The 26,910-nt window shown below is 38.7% G+C and overlaps 2 protein-coding genes across 3 annotated transcripts in view; both read right to left on the bottom strand.

The window, feature by feature from the left end:
* Positions 1 to 886: 886 nt before the first annotated feature.
* On the bottom strand, positions 887 to 11,139 carry SPATA4 (spermatogenesis associated 4). 2 transcript variants are annotated; one of them, XM_037526465.2, is made up of 7 exons: positions 10,922 to 11,139; positions 10,000 to 10,129; positions 9,392 to 9,510; positions 9,066 to 9,286; positions 4,348 to 4,464; positions 4,067 to 4,179; positions 1,175 to 1,214 (listed from the first exon to the last, which is right to left on the bottom strand). In XM_037526465.2, the coding sequence occupies exons 1-6, from the start codon at positions 11,137 to 11,139 to the stop codon at positions 4,118 to 4,120; spliced, it is 867 nt and encodes a 288-aa protein (XP_037382362.1). In that variant the 3' UTR covers positions 1,175 to 1,214; positions 4,067 to 4,117. The 2 variants fall into 2 exon arrangements, with proteins under 2 accessions (XP_037382363.1, XP_037382362.1); XM_037526466.2 differs by lacking the exon at positions 4,067 to 4,179 and having other exon boundaries at positions 887 to 1,214.
* A 9,047-nt stretch (positions 11,140 to 20,186) lies between these two features.
* Positions 20,187 to 26,910, bottom strand: part of ASB5 (ankyrin repeat and SOCS box containing 5) — a 57,709-nt gene continuing 50,985 nt past the window's right edge. The window contains exons 3-8 of the mRNA XM_037526467.1: positions 26,471 to 26,550; positions 24,269 to 24,376; positions 23,144 to 23,294; positions 22,580 to 22,714; positions 21,358 to 21,549; positions 20,187 to 20,568 (exon numbers count right to left, since the gene is read on the bottom strand). Of these exons, the coding sequence (XP_037382364.1) occupies positions 20,441 to 20,568; positions 21,358 to 21,549; positions 22,580 to 22,714; positions 23,144 to 23,294; positions 24,269 to 24,376; positions 26,471 to 26,550 (794 nt within the window). The 3' untranslated portion in view covers positions 20,187 to 20,440. The remainder of the gene's footprint in view (positions 20,569 to 21,357; positions 21,550 to 22,579; positions 22,715 to 23,143; positions 23,295 to 24,268; positions 24,377 to 26,470; positions 26,551 to 26,910) is intronic.

Consider the following 26,910-nt stretch of genomic DNA (forward strand, 5'->3'; position numbering starts at 1 on the left):
GAGCAGGACAGGTGAATTTACTGAAATACAATGCTAAGGGGAGCAGCGAGTGAGACAGGAGAGGCCTGCTGCACCATATGTGGGTCACCTCCCTGGCTGGGATCGAAGTCAGGCCATAGCAGTGTTAGTGCTGAGACTTAATCCCCCAGGCCACCAGAAAGACCCTGTTTTACTAAATATTTTCTATCTAAGTATGTAAAACTAAATAAGGAAGGTTCTGGAGGTAGAAATTCTAACCAGTTTTCAAAAATTCAAAAAAACCAGAGTTTAGTTGGAAATTGACATGCATATCATGGGATTCTACATTAGTAATATTCACCTTGGAGATCAAATGAGAGTTAATGAGACAGCATAAAAGCATGAATAATTCCAGTTGAAAATTTTCCAACTATGAATATTAAATTACCAAGAATATATGAAAGATAATTAGTCTTTCAGGATATCAGTCTGCTTTTGTTTGCCTTCAATAAAAATATGAGTCATGGCAGCAAGCAGTAGGAATTTTTAGATTGAACTAGATGGATTGCTAAACGCAAGAATCACATTCCAGGTGAAGCATGATTTCACTTACTCTGAGTTATCAAAAGGAGAACATGATTTCAGCGCTTACGAACTCTGAGTTATCAAAAGGAGGAACACCTGCTTCTTGTACCCAATGCTTGTATAAATAAATAAATGTTTAATTGTTTAAGAATATTCATGGTTTTGGACAGTATTTTCTTTGCACTAGCATATAATAATAATCATTCGGAACTAAATTTTTATCAATGAAATTGATGAGTAAATATAATTTTCCTTTCAATTTCGAATGAAGAAAATTATGAAGTAGATTTGCTATTCCTACAACACTTATGAAAATGAACTCTCGTAGAGAATTATGTTTAACTTTGTACTTTTAAACATTTTTACTCATTCTGTTCTATTTCATTTTGTATTTTCAACAGTACCTTGCACAGATGTTTAATAAATGTTTCTTATTTGATTGAACAAATATGTTTTCCAGTCCAATTAAGGATAAGACACTGCTTTAATTTACTTATTGTTGAAATATATCCAAGGGTAGGATTGTATCTCTTTAGTGTGGCAAATGATGGTGGCATCAATTCTTTACCGCTGTTAAACAGGTACTTTTCAAGGTTGCTTTTCCATGTTTCTAGTAGGTTCACAGAGAATTCAAAAGAATGTTTACCATTGCTTCACATTACCTATATTTTCTGGAATATTTAAATAAATAAAATAAATCTGTGGTTATTAGATATTTATACAACTATCAGTATTTCTAATATATCAAATACATGCCATTGATTTGCAACTAACTGTGCACAGGTTAATCTAAATAAATGCCTGATAAACAAAATATTTAAGGCATGTATTATAGTAGCCATAAATAAAAAATCTGAATGTCACCCACCTCCAAAAGTCATCAGCAGTGCCTAAAAATATCAAGGACTTATTTTGGTGCATCTGATACTGAATATGACTCAACTATTTTTAGACATTGCTTCAGAAAGCAGCTGAGGCAACAGTGCCATTATTTTAAGAGTTCTTAGGTTTGGCAACTATCCTTAATTTATAATTGGAACACTAATTGTGCAGAGGTAACCAGGCTGGTTACCCAAACACTTTATGTCTTTCCCTTCCAATGTGAGGGGCCAGTGGCAGCAACAAAGAAATCTGTATCCGCTTGGCCAAAAAGGTAACAGCCTCTCTTACAATTGATTTTCATTATCCTCTTTGATAATTAGAAACTAAACAGCCTGTATAGATAGATAGAACCCGACCTAAGACGGGGTTAAATGTTACAATCCAGTGTTCTTACCTTGCTTCATTCCATTAATTTTCAAATGATCAGGTCAGATTAGCCGATCTAGGCTAATCACTACTCTTTTATAGAAACAACTAAAACGGAATCCTTTTAAGAAATTGGGGGTGAGAGGGAAGATAATTTATAGCTTAGCAAATGGGTTTTCATCCAATTAATTATGAAAATCAGAACCGCACCATTCATTAATCCTTTATATGTTTAGACTAAGAAAATCCAAGTATCTGGAACAGGATTGATAGAAGGAAAAAGATACACACTGCTTCTCATCATGACCTGCCTCGTCTAGTAAAGACACCTATTCATCCTTCAGCTATTTTGAAAAAGGGGAGGAAAAGACCATTGAAGTCAAAGAGAAACATAAAATTGAGCACTGAGAGAATAGAATCAGAAAGGAGTTATTCAGACCAGTTGATACATTATTAAACTTATAAAAGCAAGAATCCATTCAACTTGGAGTCCTGATCTGAAATAATGACAGCATACAGTTTTTCTAAAAACTCCTAAGTGAGCCTTGATAATTTTCTGAGAAGGTGAAAGAAATGAGAAATACTCTCTAGCAATTCAAATATCAGTAGGCATCATTTTTTATATATGATCAATTTATATTTGCTTCTTACATAGGAAGGAAACCTTGTTGTGACTCTCTTAGGTCATGACTGAGGAGTCCCCAGGGGCCCCCAAGCTTTTAAATGGTATGAAGAACAATAGTTCAGCAAACCATTAACAAAAACTAAAATAAATAATAGTGATGTATTAACAAATAGTTTGGAAAACACTTCATTCTGTACCTTTCCTTTTTAATATTCACAGTGCACTTGAGTATATTAAAAGCTAAAAAGTCAGAAGTTTGAACAAAGGAATCTGTAGACATTGCTTTCCTGTGTCTTATGTAAACAAATTTTTCCTCACTGAAATGCCTCTTATGGGTTTTCTTGGTGGCACAAAGGGTTAAGCACCACACTATGAAGCAATCCACAGCCACTGCAGCACGAGTTCGATCCCCAGCTGGCCAGGGAGCAACCCACATGGCGAGGCAGACCTCTCCTGTATCACCCGCTGCTCCCCTCAGCAGTGTGTTTCTGTCAGTCTGCCTGTTCTGTTTCCCACTCTGTCTTTGGTGAATCCCCTCACCCCCTGCATCTCTGGCCTGTACCCCAGCTCTTGTATAAATAAATAAATAAATAAATAAATAAATAAATAAATAAATAAATAAATAAATCTATGAAATGCCTCTTGCCACTTTTAGAAGCATCCATTAGATGAAAAATAGGTGGTAAGACTATTCAATTGGGGGCTTCCTTGGTAGCATATCGGTTAAAGATACAGTGCTATAGCCAGCCACTGCACACTAGTTTGATTTCCAGCCTGCCAGGATGCAACCCACATGACGCAGCAGACCTCTCCTGTCTCACCCACTGCTCCCCTCAGCAGTATATTTCAGGAGATCCACCAGTTCTGCTCCCAACTCTCTCTGGTGAATCCGCTTACACCTCGCACCTCTGGTCTACACACCAGTTCTTGTATGCATAAACAAATAAATCTTTGAAAAGAAAGACTGTTCGATTGAATTTCAAGTAAATAATGAACAATTTTAGTGAAAGCATGTCCTCAACATATTGCAAATGCCGTTGATTGTATTAGCCTTTCATGTGTTAGAAAATAGAATTTTTCTTTTATTTTTTCAGCCATTTAAAAATGTAAAAAAAAAACTTTCTTAACTTACAAGTTATACAAAATCAGTCTAGGCGGGAGACTGTCTTTGGCCTACGGGTTGTAACTTGCTGTTATAAATGCTTCTTAGTTAACAGTGTTTAAAGAGACAGTTTCTTTTCTTTTCCTTTTTTTAAAAGATTTATTTATTTATTTTATACAAGAACCGGGATACAGGCCAGATGCTAGGGAAGATGAGAGGATTCACCAGAGACAGAGCGGGGAACAGAACAGGCAGACTGACTGAAATACACTGCTGAGGGGAGCAGTGGGTGCGACAGGAGAGGTCTGCCCTCACCGGCCAGCAGGGATTGAACCGGCGCTGCAGAGGCTGTGGACAGCTTCATAGCGCTGCGCTCAATCGCCTGCACCACCAGGGGAGGCCCTAAAAAGTCATTTTCTTATAGTAGGACTGGTTGGGAAGTCTGAGCATACAAGTATTTCTATCTGCCTTTTCACTGATTCATCATCCAACTGCTAGAGAATTGATTGAATTCTGAGCTCTGCAAACTTCACTTGTTTCACACTCACCTATTGAGAATAAATCTGAACTGTTTTTTGGCTCCTCATGTGGCAGGTGGGTCATTTTTTTAGGGGCCTCCTCTGGCGTGACTGGTGCTTAGTAGTCAACGTACCCCCTTCACCTACCAAAAAACACAACATACCAATCTAATATACAGCTGAAACTGAATGGCTCGGCCAACATTTTATCTAATTTTATAGACAAAGCAAAGCTGAAAAAATCTACTTTAACAGACAGAATGTTAAAGAAAAAAAAGAAAAAAAAAGAAAAAAAAAAGGGAAAAACTTACCTGAAACAGGAGCACCACTTCTCCGCGTTGTCCCCTGGTTATGTTTGCCCACAGAGGCTTGGAGAGGAAGATGATCCAGAGTAAGTTCTCCAACTGTTGGTCTGACTTCAAACCACTCTATGAGATATAAGCACAGAAATCTTTTTTTTTTTTTTTAAAAACTCGCATTTTTGGCAATTGTCAAAACAGGACAATAAAGTTTAAAAACTGAGTAGATTATTTAGACAGATGTTTTATGACATTCCTAAGGGTAGGTTAAATACAGAGGTCACGAACCCCCTCCCACATTATTCATAAATTCTTCGATACACAAAAAGTTGCTTTGAAAGGTTACTTTCAGGGCAATTTATTTGTGTTATTAGTTTTTTGGTAAGTTTTATTATATAGGAAAGTGAACAAATCATGTTTACAGTTTAATGAATTTTTGGAGTGAATATACACCTGAAAAACCATCATCCAGCTCAATAAATAATATAGTACCAGCACCCCCAAATCCCTTTCCTGCCTCTCCCATATAGCAGCCTTAGGAATAAACACTATTCTGATGTTTGTCATCATATGTGAGTTTTACCTATGTTTATATTTTAGATAAAGTTACATAGTATCTATTTCATTTTGCACATATTTTTATACTATAAAAGTAGTGATTTAAAATGATTTCCATATTTCCCACATTTCTTATTACCTAGTACTGTAAACTCTTGCACTTGGGTATCAGTTTCCCTGCTTCTAAAGATCGCTTACTCCTTTGCAGCTCACCCTTCACTGAGGGTTGAGCGGTGTCTAAGATTTCTGCTTATCACTCATGCCCTGTTCATACTAATATAAGTCTGGTCAGTAACATTTCTTTCCAGAACTACAACTGATCACAATTAATTACTTTGCCTGCTTAAAATCAGCCTCGGAAATCAAGGCTGATGACGCAAGGATGCTATTCAAGAATCTGAAGAGTTGAGTGAGGTGTCTCGTGTCTCATGGCCAAAGAGAAATTGTGTTTCAAAGAAGACAACAGGGTCCAGGTTAGTTTTGTACAAAGATGGACTTTAAAATAGAAGATCAAATGGAATGGTTGTGTTTCATTCTAAAAATTCCAATTAGAACCAGTGAGTTGAAGTAAAAAATGAGATGGACTAAAGGTAAACAAACATTAGGTATCAAAAGGAATACCTGATTTGTGGTATTGAAAAATAACTGACAAAACTAACATGCTGGACAACAAAGGAACTTGGGGGGGCAGGTGTGATCAGTGTCACCTGAGGGGTTCCATTCTGTTCCATTGGTTTATATGTCTTTTTCAGCAACATCATACTGCTTTAATTACCATAGCTTTATGGTGAGGAAGTATGAGGCATATGGATATTTTAATACCCACTCTTTTAATCCATGAACATGAGCTATCTTTCCATTTGTCTGTGTCTTCTTTAATTTCCTTCATCAGTATTTTATCATTTACAGTGCACAAGAGGTTCAGACCCAATATATGTATATAAAGAATTTATACAATTAATAGCAAACAAGTAATCTGATCAAAAATTGGGTATATGTCCTAAATAGACACTTCTCAAAGAAGAAATGGCCAGCAGGTATATGAAGATGTATTCAACATCACTAATCATTATCCCTAATCAGGAAAATGCAAATTAAAAACACAGTGAGATATTATCATATGCCTAGCAGAATGACCTATAAAGAAAATAGTAGTAGGGCCTCCCCAGTGGCGCAGCAGTTGAGCGCTGGGTTGCGAAGCTGCCCGCAGCCTCTGCAGCGCCGGTTCGATCCCCAGCTGCTCCCCGGCCACCGGAGGAGGGTCCCACATGGCGCCCAGACCTTTCCTGCCGCCTGCTGCTCCCCTCAGCAGTGTACTTCGGTCCTTCTGCCTGCTCTGCTCCCCGGTCTGGCTCTGGGGAATTCTCTCACCCTCCCGCGCTTCTGACTGTACCCAGTGCATGTATAAATAAATAAATAAATCTTTAAAAAACAAAACAAAACAAAACAAAACAAAGGAAAGTAACATTTCCAACAACATGTGAATGAGACTGGTAGATGGTAAACTAGATTAAATAATCCAGATGTTGAAAGATGAATACTGCATGATCTCACATCTATGTATGAGATAGACTTAAAAAAGCAGAGAACAGAATGATGGTTACCAGGGCTGGGGGGGAGAGGAATAGGGAGATGTTTGTACAAAGTCTCAGTAACGCAAGATAAACAAGTTCTGGGGATCTAATGCACAGCCTGGTGACTATAGTTCATCATAGTGTATTGTATGCTTGAAATATCTACAGGATAGAATTTAAGCATTCCAACTGCAAAAACAAGAAAGGAAAATGATAACTGTGAAGTGACTAATATGCTTGATTGTGGTGATCATTTTATAATGTAAATATAGATCAAAACATCCATTTGTATACCTTAAAATATCATTTCTATTTGTCAATTGTACTTTAATAAAAATGAAAAAGATATTTTAATTGAACGTTTAAGCTTTTCCAAATTTAAATGTAGAATACTATATATCTGTGACCTCATACTGCAAATAGTATTAACTATGAAATTTGTATTCATTTTTCATTTATGCCATAACAAGTTACCATAAATTTAGTGACTTAAAAGAAAATCACCATTTTTATCTCACAGTGCAGAAGTCTGGACCTTCTATATAGAGTCTCTCAAGGCCGAAATTGAGAGGTTGACAGGACTCTGTTCCTTTCTGGAACCTCTGGAAATGAACCCAGACTCAGAGAGTTTGATTTGTGGAATTGTGCCCCTGGCATTTGTAGGACTGAAGTTCTTATTTTCTTGGTCTGTCAGCAGAGAGATGCTCTTTGCTCCTCCTGGAGGCTGCAGTGTGTACCTGACATGCTTTCCATGTGGTTCTCTGCAGCAAAAGGTGAGATGGTCTCAGCCTTCAATCTCTCATCTACTGCTGATTCCAGTTGGAGAAAGAGCTCTACTTTCAGTTGCCCATGTGATTAGGCTGGGTCCACCTGAATAAGCCTCCAATTCTTCCTTCCTTGAGGTCAATTATATATGCAAAGTCCCTTTTGTCATGTACTAGAACGTATTCACAGGTTCCAGGGGTCAGGGTGTGACCAACATGGAGACCATTCTGCCTGCTATGGAGTTTGATAAATTCTACTAAATTCAATTTAAGCAGTGTATGTGAATGAAATGAAGAATACGTGAATGCATACATAGACTATGCATAGTTTGCATAGGTAAACTATTTTTTTTAAAAACAAGGGAATTATAAACAATGGCAGCAGGACAGTGGTTACTCTTGGAGAGAAGGCTGTAGAATACCACAGAGGAGGACATACAGGAGAAGGTAAAGGCATTGGCAATGTTCCATTTCTAAATTACAGAAGGACACATAAACATGTATCCACCATTATTAGTCGTCTTCAGAGGTCCATTTACATCGGATGGATGGATGATCAATTTCACAGAAAACTGCAGTGTTTAAGAACATGCCCAAAAATTGAATATAAAATTCTATAACAGGGTTAATAATAAGAATTCTTTCTCTATTCATAAATTCCTAAATACAACCACAAATGGCAATGAGTCAAGGAAGAGAAACAAAAAAATATTGGAAATGGAAGGAAAGACTAGGAAAGGTCAAAACCCAAAACATGTATCTCACAATTTGAGGGGATTTCTATGAATTCTCCTTTCTTTCCAGAGACTATGGGGAAAAAATGGTTCTTTTCTTCGGAAAAATGAGTTGAAATGAGAAAGTCTAGTGACCAACATCTGCCTCATTCCTGAATGGTTTGGGTGTCATGGAAATGATGAGGTCACCATTCAGCTCCCTAGATTCAGAGGAGATAAAATTCTAAGACAAGAGTGGTATCCTGAAAAAATACTAGAAAAGCAAAAAAAAAGAAAAGGAAAGAAAATTCACTTCTTTGTTTGCCATCTGCTTAGAGCTCTGAGGGCAAATGTTTTGGATGCTTTGAGAATAATTTCAGTAATACCCCTGGAACAATGCCCAAATTAGCCTTGCCACGTAGATACCAACAAGGTACCAGGGACAGGACAGCACTGACCATACTCTAGCATTTAGTGTGAATTCTGGTGACCCAAGCTTTTCCTAAATTACATCTCAGGGAACTCCAAGTGCTCTCATTTCTCTAGGTTTACTGAACTTCCATCTCTCTCTAAATTTTATATGAACAAATTCACCAATATTTTTTCCAAAAAAAGTAAAGATCTATACAATACACTTTGATTAAAAAAAAAAAGAATGAATTAAAACATACACTACTGCAGTAATGAGAAATCATTCCATGGCTGGCATAAAGGAAATCTTTTCCCTTTAAATCAGTGACTGAAGAAAGTGACATGAGACCCCAGCTGGCTTGTCTTTGATCTGTGCTTAGAAATAGCTTCTCTGGTGGCACAAGGGGTTAAGCACAGCACTGTGAAACTATCCGCAGCCTCTACACCACGAGTTCGATCCCCAGCCAGCCAGGGAGCTACCCACAAGGCGCAGCAGACCTCCCTTGTCTTGCTCCTGCTCCCCTCAGCAGTGTATTTCAGTAGATTCACCTGTTCTGTTCCCCATGCTGTCTCTGATGAATCCTCTCACCCTCTGCACATCTGGCCTGTACCCCTGTTCTTGTATGCCTAAATAAATACATCTTTAAAAAAAAAAATAGCTTCGTTAGGCTTGGCAGAGCTCAGCTGCCTTATTTCCAAGGAAAACTTACTTGGATTCAACCTTCGGCTTAATCGTCTCTGCAACATTTGTAAAAGGAAGAGGAACTCTACTTTAAGTTCATTGCTGAGTGTGTTAGGGTCGCTCATTAATTCTGACAGCCTAATATTATCTTTAATAGACTTCGAAGCTGTAGACCTGTGCGCAATGGGCAGATGCATCTGGTAACTATAGTCTGTGAAATTCATGAGGTCATACTGGACACTTTTAATTCTGGAAAATAAAAACAAAATACTGTGGATGAGCCACATTTTTATAACAAGATTTATCAAAAGATTGACATTAAATTATATTACTAGAAAATTCCAAATGACTCACTGTCGGTGTGTTAACAAGGTGTATATCTCTTGTATCAGTATTTCAGGGACTCCAATTTTACAATGAATTGTTCCATGAATTAGTTCTTTAGGTAATTTAATTTTTTTTCTTGCCAAGAACTTCAAAGGTAAAAAGAAAGTATTTTCATCATAAGAAGTTCTATAAAATTTCCCAATTACTATGCATTCACTTTATTTGTCTATTTATTTATTCTACATGTTAAAAGGACAGGTTTATTAGGAAAAAGCGAAAGAAAAACAGAGGCCTCTGCATAGACACAGGTGGGCAGGAGAACTGATATAATTCACTTTAAACCTCCCCCTTTTAGCGCCCTACTAATTTTTCTAATTTTTAACAATTAAGTATTAAAAGCTATTATTGTTCAGCAAGAAACCAATCATTATATCCCACACTAATTTGAAATGAGTATGTCAGTTATATAGGTGACTCATAAAACAAGCTTCTGCGCACAGGAAAGCAGGCTGCGGGCTCAGCGGGGCCTGGTAGCCTGCAGTCACACATATGTGCAGTTATCCAAGACCTCAAGAATGCACCTTCTAAAACATAAACTTCTGAACAGTTAGACGTGTCACTGATGGCTCATTTACCTTCTCCAGCTGTCCCCAGTTATCCAACTTGACTTTTAAAGAGCTTCCGTTTCGAAAGGATGACAATTTAATTTCACTAGGGTAATACACACTGAATATTTCTGCAACCAAAAAGCCATTGGAAAAATCCCTGATCCAGAACAACAATAAAATTAAAATAGTTAGTTCTACAGTTTGTATTATTTTATAATTAACAACAACCTGATACTCCAAACTAAAAGCAAGAAACTTGCAAAGTTAGTTTTGCTGGATCATTGTCTGAGCAAGGAACTGCTCTAAAATAACATTTTGGGAAGATCAGAGAACACCCCAAAGGCTTTGGTGTTCTGTAGCTGAACACAAACTATTAATTTGTATTTGAATCTGCACTTTAACCGCCTCTCCAGTGATTCATAGACACATGGAAAATTTCAGCCACATCTTTAAGCAGAGCCGATATTAGGAAAGCAAAGTCCTTGGGGGCAAAAATGTCTTAATTTTGCTAGGATTTAATTTGCGTTCCCAGAGCTGGTAGGAACAGGCAGCAACTTCAGGGTGGCAGCAGTTAAGCAGCAACTTTCTTTGCATCCCTGCTAACCCTGCAGCTTGACGCCTCCTGAGGAGGGATACCGGTGCTCCCCAATAGTGCTGAGTGTCCTGTCCCTGAAAGAGCTTGGATTATGTCCACGTGTGTAGTCTCCAGAGCCTTCTGCATGAGCTAAAGTCTAACATGTAATGACTGAACCTAAATAAATAAATACATAAATAAAATCCTTCATCCTATTTTTTTTTTCCTTTCAGGGCTGCTCCCTTAGAGGGGAAGCTGTGTTTGTGCGAGCGTTGGGGGGCTGGGTGGGGTCCTGATCTGCCCAGGGCGGGGGCTGCGGGGGGCTGCGGGGGGCTGCGGGGGGCTGCGGGGGGCCCGGCCCGGGGGGCTCGGCACCTGCTCACGTTCCTGGGAAAGTAGCTGAGGTCCAGACTCTGCAGCCAGCGCAGAACAGCCCGCGACAGGCGGGAGCTCCTGGGCGGGTGCGGATAGACCAGACACTTCTCGGGGTTCCCTCGGGCGGGGGCTGCGGACTGCGACGAAAGTGACGGGGATTTGGTGACAGCTGCCGCCGGCAGCGGCGCTTCGTCGCCCCCCAGGCCGGCGGCAGCCATGGCGCTTCCTGCGTTTCTATGGCAACGCCAGCACGGGGGAGGCTCAACAGCCCCGGCCCGCACCCCGCGGTTCTGGCAGTTGGCTGCTCCCTCTCCCCAGCCTGGAGCTCTTTGTTGGGGATGCAAACCCCTGGCCCCCCTGGGCGTGCACACGGTGTGGGGAGATTTAAACCTTGGGAGGAGCTTTCAACCTCGGTGTTCCTTGACCTCAGTCACTGCTGACTTGGAGCCATCCCCGGGGTCGGTGTCCTCCTTGGGGTTTTGCCCAGGGAAGGTCGATTTTTCAGTCAAGCATATTTTTTTTTAATATTTATTTTTATTTATGTATGCATACAAGGATCAGGGTGGGGCCTCCCTGGTGGTGAAAGGGGTTAAGACACAACCTGTGAAGCTGTCCGCAGCCTCTGCAGCACGGGTTCCATCCCCAGCCAGGGAGATACCCACATGGCACGGCAGACCGCCCCTGTCTCGCCCGCTGCTCCCCTCAGCAGTGTATTTCAGTCAGTCTGCCTGTTCTGCTCCCCCACTCTGTCTCTGGTGAATCCTCTCACCCCCTGACACTTTTGGCCTGTACCCCAGTTCTTGTATGCATAAATAAATAAATCTTTTTTAAAAAGAATTGGGGTGTAGACCAGGGGTGGGAAGGATGAGAGGATTCACCAGAGACAGAGTGGGGGAGCAGAACAGGCATATCTACCGAAATACACTGCTGAGGGGAGCAGTGGGCGAGTCAGGAGAGGTCTGCTGCGCCAAGTGGGTAGCTCCCTGGCAGGGTATAAAACTCATGCTCCAGTGGCTGGGGACAGTTTCATAGCCCTAAGACTTAATGCCTGCGCCACCAGGGAGGCCGCTCAGTGAAGCATTTGAGGAGGATGTGAAGAAGCTCTAGAGGATTAGGGCAGTTTTGTTTGCAAACTGCTTCACAGAGCCAATGAAAATTCACAACTTCAAAGTTGAAATGAATCTGTGGAGTGTCTAGCCATTTGTCATCTCAGTCCCTTAATTATTACATCAATATTCAGAAAAATTACATAATATTGGAAATCAATGCGTAGAGCTAATTGTCACACTTCACAAAGATGCCCTGGTATGCATGACTCATTCACTCATTTGACAAATACTTGCATCTGATGGGATTTATCAGTGCAACACAAACTTAGAAAAAATGATTACAAAGCAGGCATAGATGATTACAAATTAATTGTGAACATAGGTCAATTCATTACAATTCCTTTTAAAACTTTTACAACAAAAAAATCACAACGTGGCATGTAGATGCATGTTATGCAAAGTAAAACATTTTGCATATTTATTCATACATATGCTGATGAATAAAGTAAAGCAAGGTGAGTCTGTATATGACTAAAAACAAAAAGATAAATGAAACTACAGATATTCCAAGGGAAACAAGGAGGCAAAGGGGCAGGATTTCAGCAGCCCCCGGTAAAGAACTGTAGGGGGGGAGAAAATGAAGCTATACAAGGGTTTTCCCTTTGCCAGATAGTTTCTCATGAATGATTCATTCATTTAATGCACTTTTTTGGAAGAACTATCCTGGGTTATGCAGTAGATCTTCACACTCCATTATGGTAGCCACAAACTATATGTGGTTATTTAGATTTAAATTTAAATAAAGTTAAATAAAATGAAGTTTAATTACACGGACTATATTTCAGCTGTTCACTAGCCAGGTGTGCCTGATGCTTACCATATTGTATGGCCCTTAGACATCACTTTTCCATCATAATAGAATGTCCTCTTGCACAGCTGAGAACTAGAATATTTGTAGGATAAGAGACACAGAAATACAAATACCAGTAAAACGATCATATACACTGAAAAGTCTTACCATGGTAAAAATACAATAATTTGAGCTGAAAATCTGAGAAGTCCTTCCCAAAGGGATCCCCTTTGTTTTGGATCTTAGAAGGCAGTAGTTGGACTTGGAGAGGGCACAGACTTTGGAGGAGCATCTCTACTTTTTATTAGTATGTGTCTTTGGACAAGTTACTTAACCACTTTTAGGTGTATAAGATGGAAATAAATAGAAGATATACCTCATATACCTTACAGGGTAATTGTGAAGATGGAATAAACAAGTTAAATGCACACATGCTTAAATAGTGCATAACACATAGTAAGTGCTCAATAAGAAGAAATGACTGCTTTTCACAGGATCATGGAAATCCATGGGAGGGAGATGGGCTGCTATGAACAAATGCTTAAATGATATGATTTATGCTATGATATATGATATGGCATGAGAGGTTTTTTTTTTTATGATTTTAGGAAATACCAAGTAACCCTTTAGGGTTAGAGAAAGACTTTAGCCTGAACTAACCCAAGATTTGTTTAAATTTTGCAGCAAAACATGAAGTTGCATTTAAGCTCTGCAGCAAAGTAGAATCCCTTACTTCATGGCACAGGCTGTAGAAACTAGAATTTATAATTAAATCTAATCAGGGAAATTCTAATGAAATTTTCCCACTTGTCCTAAATTAAGTTCAACTTAATGGCAATATGTATTATTAGAATCAATATCTTTTGCAAAACTCATAGACTCTGAATATTCAGATTTCATGGCAAGGGAGTAAAGAATAGTATACTTTATAGAAATAAAATATAAAACAAAGAAGTTAAAAATTCCAAATGCTCTTGACTTTTCTGTCATCTATTATTTATTCTGAATTGTGTTTTATAGCAAAATGTTTGAGCAATCTGAAGCACAAACAACATATGGAGCACTAAATATTTTGTAGGCTTAATGATGTATTAGTATTTAACTTTGTAAGAAATTCTAATTGCCAGATATGTTTATCACTGCAGATGGGATATGAAGACTTCTGATACCTTGAGATATTAGAGAATCCAGCTATCTCTACAGGAGGAGGGGGTGGAATTATAATTCTATATACAAAATTAAAAGAATTAATGAAAAAAGAATGGGGGAAACTTTATAATTTAGAAAAAGAGATTTGAGCTAGTTGTTGGGGCAGCTCCAGTCCATCAGGGCCAGTCAACAGGACATCTTCCATCTAGTAGACCAAGCATGGTCATTTAGGAGCTCTAAAGACACTCAAGAACCTCTGTTGATCTGTGACAGAGAGCATGAAAGTGGATTTGACTTGAGGCAACTTCATGATCATGCACAATTCGTCCTGGATAAAGGAACTGCTTCTGGTGGTTCTTACAGATTGTTGTGGAGAGAGAAAGTACATTCCAGATAATAGCAGCACAACAATTGCTAGGGACAGTGGTCATTTATTCCCAGAAAGATACTTCAAATGGAAAAACAACTAAAATTGGAGCTGTGTTCTCATTAAGTTTATGATCATGTATAGTCATTCTCCAAAATCCATCCAACTTTGGCATAAGCAAAATAACCTTCAAAGTCAGTAACTGTTACTGCCCTATCATCTGCCAAAGAAAATTCAAAGCACTTTATAGGATATGTTTTGTTGAGTGAAAAACTGTTTACAGAAAACAAGACATGTGACCCTGATGTTGGTGACTAGAAGTGACATTCCTTTTTATTGTGCACACTTGCTTGTTTGCAGCTGATTGGTTCAGATGCTGGATGGTCAGGCTGACATGAAGATTTGTTTAAGATCAGAATCAGCATATTGGGAGCCCTGGGGCTATTCAGGTTTTAGGTACATGACTGGGCTGTTTGCGGTAGCAGAACATGCAAACTTTGTCGTGGTTTTGATTTCTCCGCAACACACAGCCCCTTCCATCCTTCTACCATCTTGGAGTTGGGTTGGACATAAAGGGCTTTCTGATTCCCACCACAGAAAGTAGCCTGCATTCCAGATTTGTGCCATTCCCCCTGGCTCCTCACGTCCCACAGGATGACATGAAATGGCCCAGTAGTGACTCCACACACAGTGGGTTACATTACAACTAAAAATCCTGAACTTGCAGACCCCCCATCTTTTATAATGAGCTACAAGGAAACCTGCCCAATTATTGCCCCAGAGGGAGACATAATCTTTGCTAAAATGGGCAGTATACAAAGCTTCACTCTGGTCTGCAGAATGATACTCGATGTACTGTCTCAGGAATATAAACAGCACTGAAAAGAAATCTGGAATAAAAGCTGTCATGCCTCTGCTCATAAGATGTGCGGAAAAACAAGAGACTGGTAACAGATGGGTCTATGGAAAAGCACTACCAAAGAAGGTCCATTCTCTGATTTACAGAAATTGAACTACCTTTCTCTTTGACTGTATGTAAGCTTAACTTTTGGAATCTTACCTTAGAATTACATATTATTTCATCATTGTCACTGGCCTGTGGATTTGCAGTTAAATTGTGAAACTCTGGTCCAGTTTCTAAGATGCTTAACATGGAAATATAACTGTTATTGCTTACCCTTCCTGCTAATAATCTTTCTAAGTTGAAAGGCAGAGCCATAAGCAAGCAATAAAACTAAATATAAGTTGAAATGCTATTTATATTTAAACAATTATAAACTAAGAACACATCAACTATCTAAATTACTACTTAAATATTTTATATTCCAATGTCCATATCAACTTCTTCAAAATGATTTCAAGATTTAATCATTTACTCTAATATTTTAATATCTCAGCTACTAATTTTGAAGTAACTAGCTGAAGGTCTGGGTTATTTATCTCCCTTGAGGGTGATTTACTTTGTCATATTCAGGCCAAATGCATACAAGAATCATTTTCCTCAACAGTGTATTAAAAACCAATTTCAGTAAAAAAAACTCCATCAGTAAAGGTGAAACTGTAGATAATGTTCAATCATCTAATTGAAATTTCAGCTCATGGCCAAGCCATAGCAAGAAAAAGGACCCATCCAAATTCAAGGAGCAGGGAAATAGCCCCCAACTCTTGATGGAAAAAGAGACAAAATCAATTGCAAAGGGATGCATTCGAATGGAAGTAATTATATATTAGGGAGACTTTGCAAACAATCTACTCTAGTTTCCTTAAGTCCATTAAGTCTTAAACAAATTTAATTTGGTTTGGTGCAGATAATTTTCCCAAAGAGGATTCAAGAGAAGAGAAGAAGTTGCACTGACAAGGACAAAAGTTAATCCTGCTTTTTGCCTTGTAAGCATAGTCTTCTCCCTCTAGTCTTTGGAGTCCCAGAGCAGGGCAAAAACACCGCCTGAGAAATTTCCATTTAACTTAAACAAAGAGGAAGAATCTCCTCTGGCTGGATGCTATTTGCTATGGTTTTAATGGTGTCAGGAGATAAGAGGAACAGCTACAAAATTTGCAAAGCACAGTGCAAAATTAAAATGTGTGTTGTCAAAAATGAGGAATTTCATATTAACTCTCAATAAAATGGAAAAAAGTTAAATATTAAGATGATAGCTACTGACCATTAAATCAAACATCTTCCCTCCGAAGGGTAGGCCCTGGAGTGGAGTTCAGCTCGTGTTACTTAAATAGGCATCTCTAGGTATATTGATCATATTGCTTATTCCCCTCAGACCCAAGCCAGGAAGGAAGTTGGTGAGACTCTTCAAAACCTTCCTTTTTATTTTCCTAAGGAGTATGTAACTGAAAGGATTATATTACTGCCTTCCATTCTCCCAGACTGAGACCATTTGGCTAAAAAATTAATTTTTTCCTTACAAGGCACAATTTCTTACCTAAAGCAATATGTCTTTATGCTCACAATGGATATGGCTCTGCATAATAATTTGAAGCAACAATGTGAAGTGCTGACTTCACTTTTAAGGAGATGCCTTAAAAATTATGAATTTAGGTTTGAATTGTGCTAGCCCTGAAAATTAATATTTGTCCTTGTGCAGAAATATGTGTGCACATGTGTTCTGTTTATCTGCTGGGCAGAAGAGAAAATGTAAATGTCCATCCGCTCTTACACAGCCCAGAAGTTCCCAAACAATAACCGGTTCTGAACACCTATGTCCATCGGAGACTTTCCTGAAGAGTGCTGGCTTCCTGGGTGTGCACACTCTGCAGTGCACGAGACCCCACACTTGCAAGGGCTTCGTGCTCGAAAACTGTATATTATGCTGTTGTCCCTGTTCTGCTAAGATACTATGAATCTAAACATCCCTAAACAGCTCCCCAGTCCTTTCTCAAGCGTCACTTCCAGTGTTCACACGTCAGAGGGATTATATCTATCCTAATGAGGCCCCCGAGGAGTCAGTCTACATCAGTGATTCTCAGAGGGGGCAATTTTGCCCCCCTGCGCTGGGGACATTTGGCATTGTCTGGAGTCATTTTGTTGTCAGGACTGGGGTGAGGAGCTGGGGGACATGGTTGAGCAGATTGCAGCCAGAGATGCTGCTTAACATCCTGCAGTGAACAAGACCACCTGTCAAGACTAGAATCATCTGGCCCCAAAGATTCATAATACTGAGATTGGCAAACCCTGTCCTAGATTAACTCACATTTGCAAAATTGTTGGGACAAAGGGGAGGCAGAGATTCCGAGGTAAGCACGAGCAGTGAGTGGGTAGAGCTGCTGTTCCTGAGAAGCAGGTGAGGGTAACACAATGCATGGAAAGGCGCTGCACCACAGACCTGTGCACAGAAGGAGGAGGCTGGCGACGTGATATTCGACTATGCATGTCTGGCCTGGATGGAGACAGGAGTGCAGCACGCTCTGTGTTTACCAACAGTGGGAACTGTGATGAGAAACTAAGCTCTACCTGACACCTGCTGCTGCAGGTTTTATTTCATAGTGTTACTAACCATCGTTGCAGCAACATAAAATAAATAAAAGTTGAGTCCTCTTAGGATGAGTGGGCCTTAGGAATAAGCTCCTTTGTTATCTGCAAAGGGGATCAAATTGACTCTTCCTTTTCCTCCTAAATTCTGAGCAATTCTGAATGAAGACAAAAGGCGGTGGTAGTCAGGAACACCAGTCTGGTATTACAAGCTGGATTCTGAGCTAGGAGCTTGCGACTCCTGACTCTGGACGCTGGTGCTAGAATGAAGTGTCTGTCCGTCACAGCAGGGCTGGGTGTGCAGAGGACAGAATCGACAGGTGTAAACTCTGTGACTTAGAGAAGCAGAATGGAGGGTTCTCCTGGGGGTTCAGCTCAGGTTGGAAGAGAGGGGGACTGTGTGTGAGCCTCCCTTACTCAATCCATCTGGTCACCCTTTGCCTGGCAGGAAGGAATGTGTAGTTCAAGGAGTGACCTCCCTCCATGGGGAAAGAAAACAAAAAGGAGGAAAAGACACCCCCACCCATTTACTTTGCAAACTTTATCAGCAAGCAGCCCCTGCCCTCCAGCAACTAGACAATCGATTGAGTCCTTGCTGTACATGGTGTTGATAAGGCGCCTTCTCTTCAAGAATCTCTAGTTTTATTCCAAGGGTAAAAAGCACACTTTAACTTACTAACAAACATAGGACATTTTTTAATTAGAACACTTCATTGATAGGAGAAGGTATACCGACTTACTCAAAAGTTGTGAAGTGTCGATTTCATTTTAACAATTGATATTTACTTTTTTCATTCGCCTAAGACTAATGGAGGGAGTGGGTTGCTTTGCTTTTACAGTCTGAGACTGTCCCCTCTGCCTTAGGGAAATTGCTAGTGGGGAAATACTAGTAAATACTAGTAAATACTGTTTTACTAAAAAAGCAGCGTTAATGCCTCACTGTATATAAAGAGGTTATTCTATAACCAAAAAAAAAGCATTTAAATGCATATTATTCATGAAGACACCATAAATATATACAACTGAGATACTTGATAAAACAGATATACTTGAAATCACTAACTGCATAGAAAACATTTTAAGTGAATATGCTAAAGTCTTATTTCTATTTCAAAAACATCTACTAAAGATTTTTTTTTTAAATGCAATCTTAACGACTTTGGAATTACATACAATAACAGTTTATTTTCCCCTGGGTCTCTGGAAACTGAGAGGAAAGGAAATAGGCCCCTGGGATATTAAAATCATGCTCAAAATATATTATCAAAATGTGATCAATTTATAAAATTCATCAAAATATTTTCCTCCGGTTTGCACAGAGTTGTATCTTGATTGTCTTTTTTTCTAGATCAAATGCAAACTACAAAGGAAGCACAAAATTAACATTTACTCAAGTACAATTATAGGGGAAGAGAATAAACCTACTCTTACCCTTACAGAGGATGATGTTTCAAGCACATCTTGTCCTCTACAATATCCCCTCATAGTATCACTTGCAAAAATAACACACACGCAGCCCTTGCTTTGTGTGGGAAACACCACTGTTCAGGGCTGCATGTGGGGTAGAAAATGTAAGGTCTCCTGGCCTGCTAATTGGTCCTGCCTTTCTATTTTCTTTGAAAACTCCACTATGAGTTATTTATCATTTTCTACTGCCCAGATCATTGAAGTAGGTCCCAGTAGCTCTTTTCCAGTTAAATATGAAGTTCATTTTCTTCCATCAGGTATCACCTATGATCCACAATTTCTGAAACAGAAGGCGACTAGAGTAATATGCACAGAAGGAGCCAGGAGGGACCCTGACGGTTTTCCTGGAGAGGGAGGTCGTCTTAGGATAACCAGGTTCTCAAAATCACAGTGGGAGAACAGCAAGAATTTTCAGTCTTAAAACTTCTGCAACAGGTTCGTGTGATGTAGTGGGGTGACTAGCAAGATCTTTGCAAGGAGGGAAGAATTTTTCTTTATGAATCGACTGTTCTGACAAGAGCACATTCAACAAAATGGCTTTCTGAATGAGAATCACCTTTATTACAGAAATAATATTACTCTTTTCTGAACCATACTCATATTTTGTATTCATATAAAAAATACAGGGATAAGCAAATACAGTGTCCAAAATTTAAATGTTGACCCATTATTTATGGAATACAGACTTTTTTTTTTTTTTTTTTTGTGGGACCCTCGCTGCCTGGGAACGAACCAGCGCTGCAGAGGCTGTGGGCAGCCTCGCAGCCCAGTGCTCAACCGCTGCGCCACCAGGGGAGGCCCGGAATACAGACTTCTTAAAATAAAATATGATAAAAAAATTTCAATAAATGTTCACACTTATTTCATTCTAAAAAAATGAAGAACTTCTCATTTTGTTTCTAAATCAACAAGATATATTGCAAGAGCTTGTAGTATATAGATACTTAAAATGTGCTATATGCCAAGGACAGTAAAAATGCACAAAACAGTAGAGCTAACTAGTACACTTAAAATTTAAACTGTTATTTCACCACGTTACTGGGTATCCTCATAGTCACTTTTCCCCCATGGTTAGCATATCTTAATGTGAAATATACTCTCTGCAGATGAAATAGAAAGTTTTGATCTTCATGGTATTTGGAATTAATATACTGCTTTATCGGTACTGTAAGAAATTCTGCAATAATGTTGGCAGCTGGAGTTGTGGGATAAGGTGCAGTCTGGGTCTCCCGATGCAGCTTCTGATACAGAGTCGACAAAGTTGGCAGAGAGAGCTGGGGGTCGCTGCAAAAGACACCAGGGTATTTTTATAAGTCCACATGGATTTTTGTAAGTTGTAAGATACATGAAATAAAAGTATAAAAAAATTGCAGTACTTTGCAATGAACTAGGGTACAGTGACCACTATAACAGGGACATTTATAGGATCATTTATATTGATTTGATTTATAAATTCTTATTATAATTGAGGTATATTTTGTGCATGGTCTTTAAAACTATAATCTTTAGGCTTGTGAAACTGCTGTGGTGTTTAAAGTCGCAGATATATTTTCTGCTTTATGAAGAAGGTCTCAATCAAAGGCTCTAGGAAGCACTATGCCATGAAAGGAAAAAAATGTTAAAAATAAATATACATTTCTCAAACTAAGTTTACTATTTAAGCCAAAGCAAATTTTATTCTAGTCTCTGGACTACACTTAAGAATTTCTTTAAAAAATTTTTTTAGTGTCATTATATTTCTAGAATATGTTATAGAAGGGCATGCTCTGATAAAATGAGGAATGTTTTCTAGTACTGATTAGCAGATACCAAACAAAACAACATATTATGTGTTCTCAAACCAAAGTAAGTATAGTTAGCGTCATCAAAAAACACATAGTTTAGGTAAGATTTTTAAATATCACGATATCTTTTTGAATTATACATCTAATGTTAAAAATTAGTTATGGTCATAAAAATATTCCAAATTTTATGTCATTATCATTTTACATGCCAACAGAAAAAGCCTTTAAATTTCATCTACTTTAGGCAAAAGCATTTGGCTATTTAAAGGAGTACAGGTATTCTTCTCACCTTCGTGTTGAAGCAATAACCTTTCCACCAAGCTGCTAGAAGTAGCTACATCTATAGGTCGCAAGAGCTCTGTATTTTTGGCATTGATATCTGCTCCAAATTCTAGCAATAAGTTTACAATCTCCACACTGGACTGCTGAGCAGCAGCATGCAAAGGAGTATCCCAGTATTTGCCTTTTTGTACATCAGCACCTATAAGTAAGTAGGGAATGGGGAGAAATACAAATAAAAATTGTTGGGTTAGTTACTGACATCAGTGCAGGAAGGAATGAGAAGGGAAAAAAGAACACAAAGGGACCTCAACTTTACCTGTATTGAGGTACATCTTTGTAAATGTTTATGAACACACATGCATGTATATGTTTCATAGACACATATGTTAGATAGTAAAACTTGGTATATGTGACTAGAGTGTTCACACACTTTCCTCTCATTTTTCTGTGTCCTTTAAAGGTCTCATAATAAAATATCTTCTTAAATTTGTAAAAAGTTCTAAAAGTAATCATGTTAAATAGTTGATAAACAGTGCACAATTAAATTGACTGATAACCATTTTCATCATGAATAATCTTAGGATTATTCAAAAGCTTAGTGTGCTGAATCTTTTCATTGATTTTAAAGCAACAGAGCTCTTGTTTTTTTGAAAACTAGTATATCTAGATATGTGAGCTTTTTAGATAAAATATATATAGATTTTCTTATCATTCTTGTAATTTACTAAATAAATCTATAAATGCACTGAGCTTCTTAAAAGTGAAGACACAAATTTCTGTATGCAAAGTAAATTATTTTTAAAGTTACTATTTTTAAAAATCTTAAATGTTAAATTACCTATCACATAGTTATTTTACTTCAATGCAAAACCTGGCTCATGGTGGTCATTCAATAATGTATAATAAATAAATGTTATTTAATAATATAAATAATAATAACCCCATTTTCCAGCACAAAGAGGGTTACAACACCAAAAAAAGGTCTATGGATAAAAATGCACTAACCTTTTCAACTCTACTTTCAGATACTATCAGTAACACTGATGTCTGCAGGAAACAGTGCCCTGAAGGGTCCTCCAGCTATTTTCAAGTTTCAATAAATATAATTACTTTCAATATTTTATTTTGAACCAAATATAAATGCTTAGAGGGAATATTATATTCCATGACAAAATTTCTGTAGCACTTAAGGGTATAGACAGAATGAAAGAGGATTTCAAGGGCATTACCTGCATAAAGAAGCTTCCGGACACAATGGAATTGCTGGGACATGCAAGCCACATACAGAGGAGTTCCCAGATGAGGAATGTCTTGGTCAACATCTATGCCCCAGGATATGAGTATTTCCAGACATTCATGGTGACCTGCCAACACAGAGCAGACATCTCCTTTTCCTTAATGACCACCCCCTCACACACACACACACACAAACACCTCAGCCCATGTCTTTTTATTTTTTTTTGCATAGAAGAACTGGGGTACAGGCCAGAGGTGAGGGGGTGAGAGGATCCACCAGAGACAGAGTGGGGAGCAGAACAGGCTGATGTACTGAAATACACTACTGAGGGGAGCAGCAAGCGAGATAGGAGAGGCCTGCTGTGCCATGTGGGTAGCTCCCTGGCTGGGGATCAAACTCAGGCCATAACGTTGATAACGCTGCGACTTAACCCCCAGGCCACCATGGAAGCCCCAGCCCACACCTCTTGCAGTGTTAATCATTGAAATATAAATGGATACCTGCATGTTAGTGAAGGAACTTTCTCTGCTGGTCACTTAATCCCAGATTAAATTACCTTTACTGGCAGCCTCATGGGTGGGAGAAGGAAGACACGACTCCAGCTGGGCTTTGGCGCCATATTCCAGGAGAAGCTCCACACAGCTGGTGCTGCCTTGTGAGCACGCGTTAAACAGTGGGGTCACGCCATCTATTGTGATTGCGTTTACCTGAACCAAACCCACAATTTAAGAATTAGAGTCACAGAATGATTAAACTAACTTAGGCATTTTAAAAGTTATGTGATTTGCTAAAGGAAATCCTTGGGAAAATGTGCACGGTAGATAAATAAGTAGAGATATATGGCAGGTAATTCACAGCAATGAACATATAACTGGTAAAATTCATGAAAAAATACTCAGTAAGTAATGATAACGAAAATTGTGATGAAGCAACTTCGCTAAGTGGCAAAATCATTTAGTAAAACTGGTAATTCTAATTCTGAGAACTTATCTGAGGAAATCATCCAAAAGATGGACAAATGTAATGAGAGAGCAGTGGATTCAGAAGATGTGGTATATAAATACAATAGAGTAAGAAGCAGTTATAAACAGAAGATGAACTCATGTCATTTGTGACCATATGGATACAGCTGGAGGGGATTATGCTAAGCAAAATAAGTTAAAAAGCGAAAAACAAATGCAGATGATCTCACTCATATGCAGAATACAGCCACCAAACAAAGGTACAGACAAAACTAAGCCAAATCAAAGTGGAGAGGGGATCCAAGAGGTTATGGTGGAGGACTGTGGGTACCCTGGTGATGGGTGTGGTGTGTTCTCACACATCAGAACAGGTGTGACCCTGTCAATCATATACAGTATTGCAAACCAATGTTACCACAATAAAAAAAATTAAAATAATGATAATAAATGAAAAGATAGGCAAATGTGACAGGCATAAAAACGTTCATCTATTGTTCTTTGGTGACATGAAAGTAGAAAAATAACCTAGAGAATATTCTATATTATTATGCTACACTTTACTGCAATGATTGGAAGGTTTTCTTAGCGCACCATGAAAAGGCTAAGACAATATGAGTTCTATTTTTATTACGAGAAAGAAGGAAAGAAAAGTAAAAAGAAAACTTTGCTTGATTCTCTTAGTAGATGTGAAATTGCCAATGTTTTTAAAAGGTACTTACATTTGCTCCAGCTTCTAGAAGGGTCCTGGCACACGCCACATGATCTCCCAGGCAGGCTTCATGCAATGGGGTGACATGGTCTAAGGTTACTGCATTTACATTGTAACCCTAAATGTAATAGGAATAATTTTGAAAGGAAGCAAAGGTTACATAAAATCATCTCCCTAAATGTCACCTGGACATTTATGAAAGCGTTCAGACACTCTTAGGCAAATCAGTTTTAAGTTTAGCAGGAAGGATCAATTCAATTGCCAAGTCAATTAGTTATCACAACTCTTTAGACCCAGAATGGAATAACCATCATATATGAACCTGATACTGCTTCAAGTATTCTGTGCAATTTTTTTTTAATGTTCTCTTTGAAATTTGCATTAACTTTTTCTGCCTTAAATTTTATGAGTTGGTTTGGTTGTTAATGTCATCTAGTTTTTGTTTTATAGAACTGAAGGCTGTTCACAGTCTGGATCACTTGATTGGATCTGTAAAGTACAGGTCAGGCCAGACTGGGGGTGGAGGGAGATAAATTATAGCAAGCTGCTTTGTGAATTTTCATCACTAAGTAGGTATGAATAGGTTAACTACTGCTAATAATTATAACTTCTGTTTATGGAATCAGACTGGAGTTTGAAGCTCCTTAATGCAACAATTACAACAATTTGGAGGAATATCTTAACCCTTAAATTTTAGGATTACCATGAGAATTAAGTGAAATGATGCTTGAAAAGTAATATGATCAATGTATAGAAATGTATCATTTTATTATGCAAGCAAACAAAATAAACACTTAAACATTTTATTACAATTGAGCTAGTCATATCAGACTAAAATAAAACTTATTAGGATGTGAGATTATTAGCCTTGTTATTTCTGGTAATTCACTATCTATTGAGAATCACATGAAGCATTAACAGAAACACTTCCATGGTCAAATCCCCATGACATAAACAACACAATCACCATGATCACCAACACAATCACAACAACACAATAGCAGAATGGACATGAGGAATCTTAAAATGAAGACAAGAAAATAAGCACCCCAGATCTTTGTTGCCCATGTGGCAACTCATAAGATCCCTCAAATGATCCTTTCAGTGATTTTGAACCTGTGAGCAGCAATCTGGACTTGGAGAGCTGGTCCTAACTGGTCCTCACTGCACTGCACTGGAGTGACCAGATGACCTAGTAGCTGCGAAGGTCAAGGTTCTCTTTCAGGTCAAGGGAGGGGGTGCTGGGGGGTGGGCAGCCTCTGACTTGTTGGCTGGCCAGTTGGTGGATATGAGATAGATACATGTTGAGAACTATCCCAAGACTGGTCTCCTCTCAAGGAAATGCCTGTCACTCTCAGAGGAACTGCCCTTTAGAAATCACTGACCTTTTTACAGGCTGTTGTTGTTTTTTGTTTTTTTTTTTAAATATCAAGAGGTGAACCAAGTAGTCCTATGGTCCTCTTGGACCTGGAAGGCTGGAAGGTAGTGTCTCATCCGACACTTCTTTTCCAGATGAGGCCAGGGAGGCTCAGATAGACCATGATTCAAGTGGCAACATGAATCCAGGTAGCGTTGTGTAAACTGAATGATACTATCCTTCCTTCTGTCATACCCACCTGGGAAAATCCTTTCCCCTCAATACAGACAAGCCTCAAGTTAGTGACTTTTGAATCTGAAAGCCCATTTGGCATCACATTGGGAAATTTAAAAATTCACAGGCCAAGCCAGACTGCCTTCTACAAGAAATCTGTGTTTTCTATTTTTCCTCCGGTGTGTCTGATGAGCAGGTAGCTGTAGAAGGAATTGCTCCATAGCTTTCACAAGCAACTGTCCACCACATGTGATGGGTTATTGTAACATAAAAAAAGATGTGTTTTTTTTAATGCGCCTGGTCTGATGACCCCCTTTTGGATGTTGTATACCCCTGACTAAGTCGCCATTAACTGTACATGTCATACAAAGTTAAAACATATTTAAAATGACTAATAAATTAATGTCTATTGACAAGCAACTATACTATATGAGGAATTTGAAATTCTAAGCATTTGAAAGACATTTCAAAGAGAAATGAGAATTTCAGACTTGACTATGGATGAGCTAAAATAAGATAACTAAAATGTATGAGACAGTTTTGATGCTTGTGAATGGAATTGATAATTGACATTCTTTGCTCGTGGGGCAGGGACACGCTTCAATCATTGGGCCAACTCACCTGTGACAACAATGTCCTCAGAGCTAGGAGACGACCTTGGCTTGCTGCTTCATGCAGTGGGGACCTGTCTGCCCAGGAACCTGCCAGAAAAGAAAGACACAAGAATCTGAGTCAAAGTAAACCCTAACAGGCACAATCAAGTCCCATGGTTTATAAACGGTGCAGATTCTGTTGCAACAGGGGACCAAGTCACCTATGCCAGATACCAGGAAATTTGGGTCTTGTTTAAAGGAAGCAGGCCGTTTCCGGAGGCCTGTGCTGCATGGCCTAGAATCAACCGACCCCAGACTCCCTGCACCTTTTGAAATATCCTTCAAAGAAGAGGAAGATTAAAATCACCAGATCTTCCTCTTTTCCCCAAAAAATAACTGAAAAATAACCCTATCTTTCAAGGTTTTCAGACAGAAACCAGAAAAAGAAAAAGATATGGTGTTTTTTTT

Source organism: Talpa occidentalis, unplaced genomic scaffold, assembly GCF_014898055.3.
Source record: "Talpa occidentalis isolate TD23 unplaced genomic scaffold, MPIMG_talOcc4v2.1 talOcc4.4, whole genome shotgun sequence".
Taxonomy (NCBI): domain Eukaryota; kingdom Metazoa; phylum Chordata; class Mammalia; order Eulipotyphla; family Talpidae; genus Talpa; species Talpa occidentalis.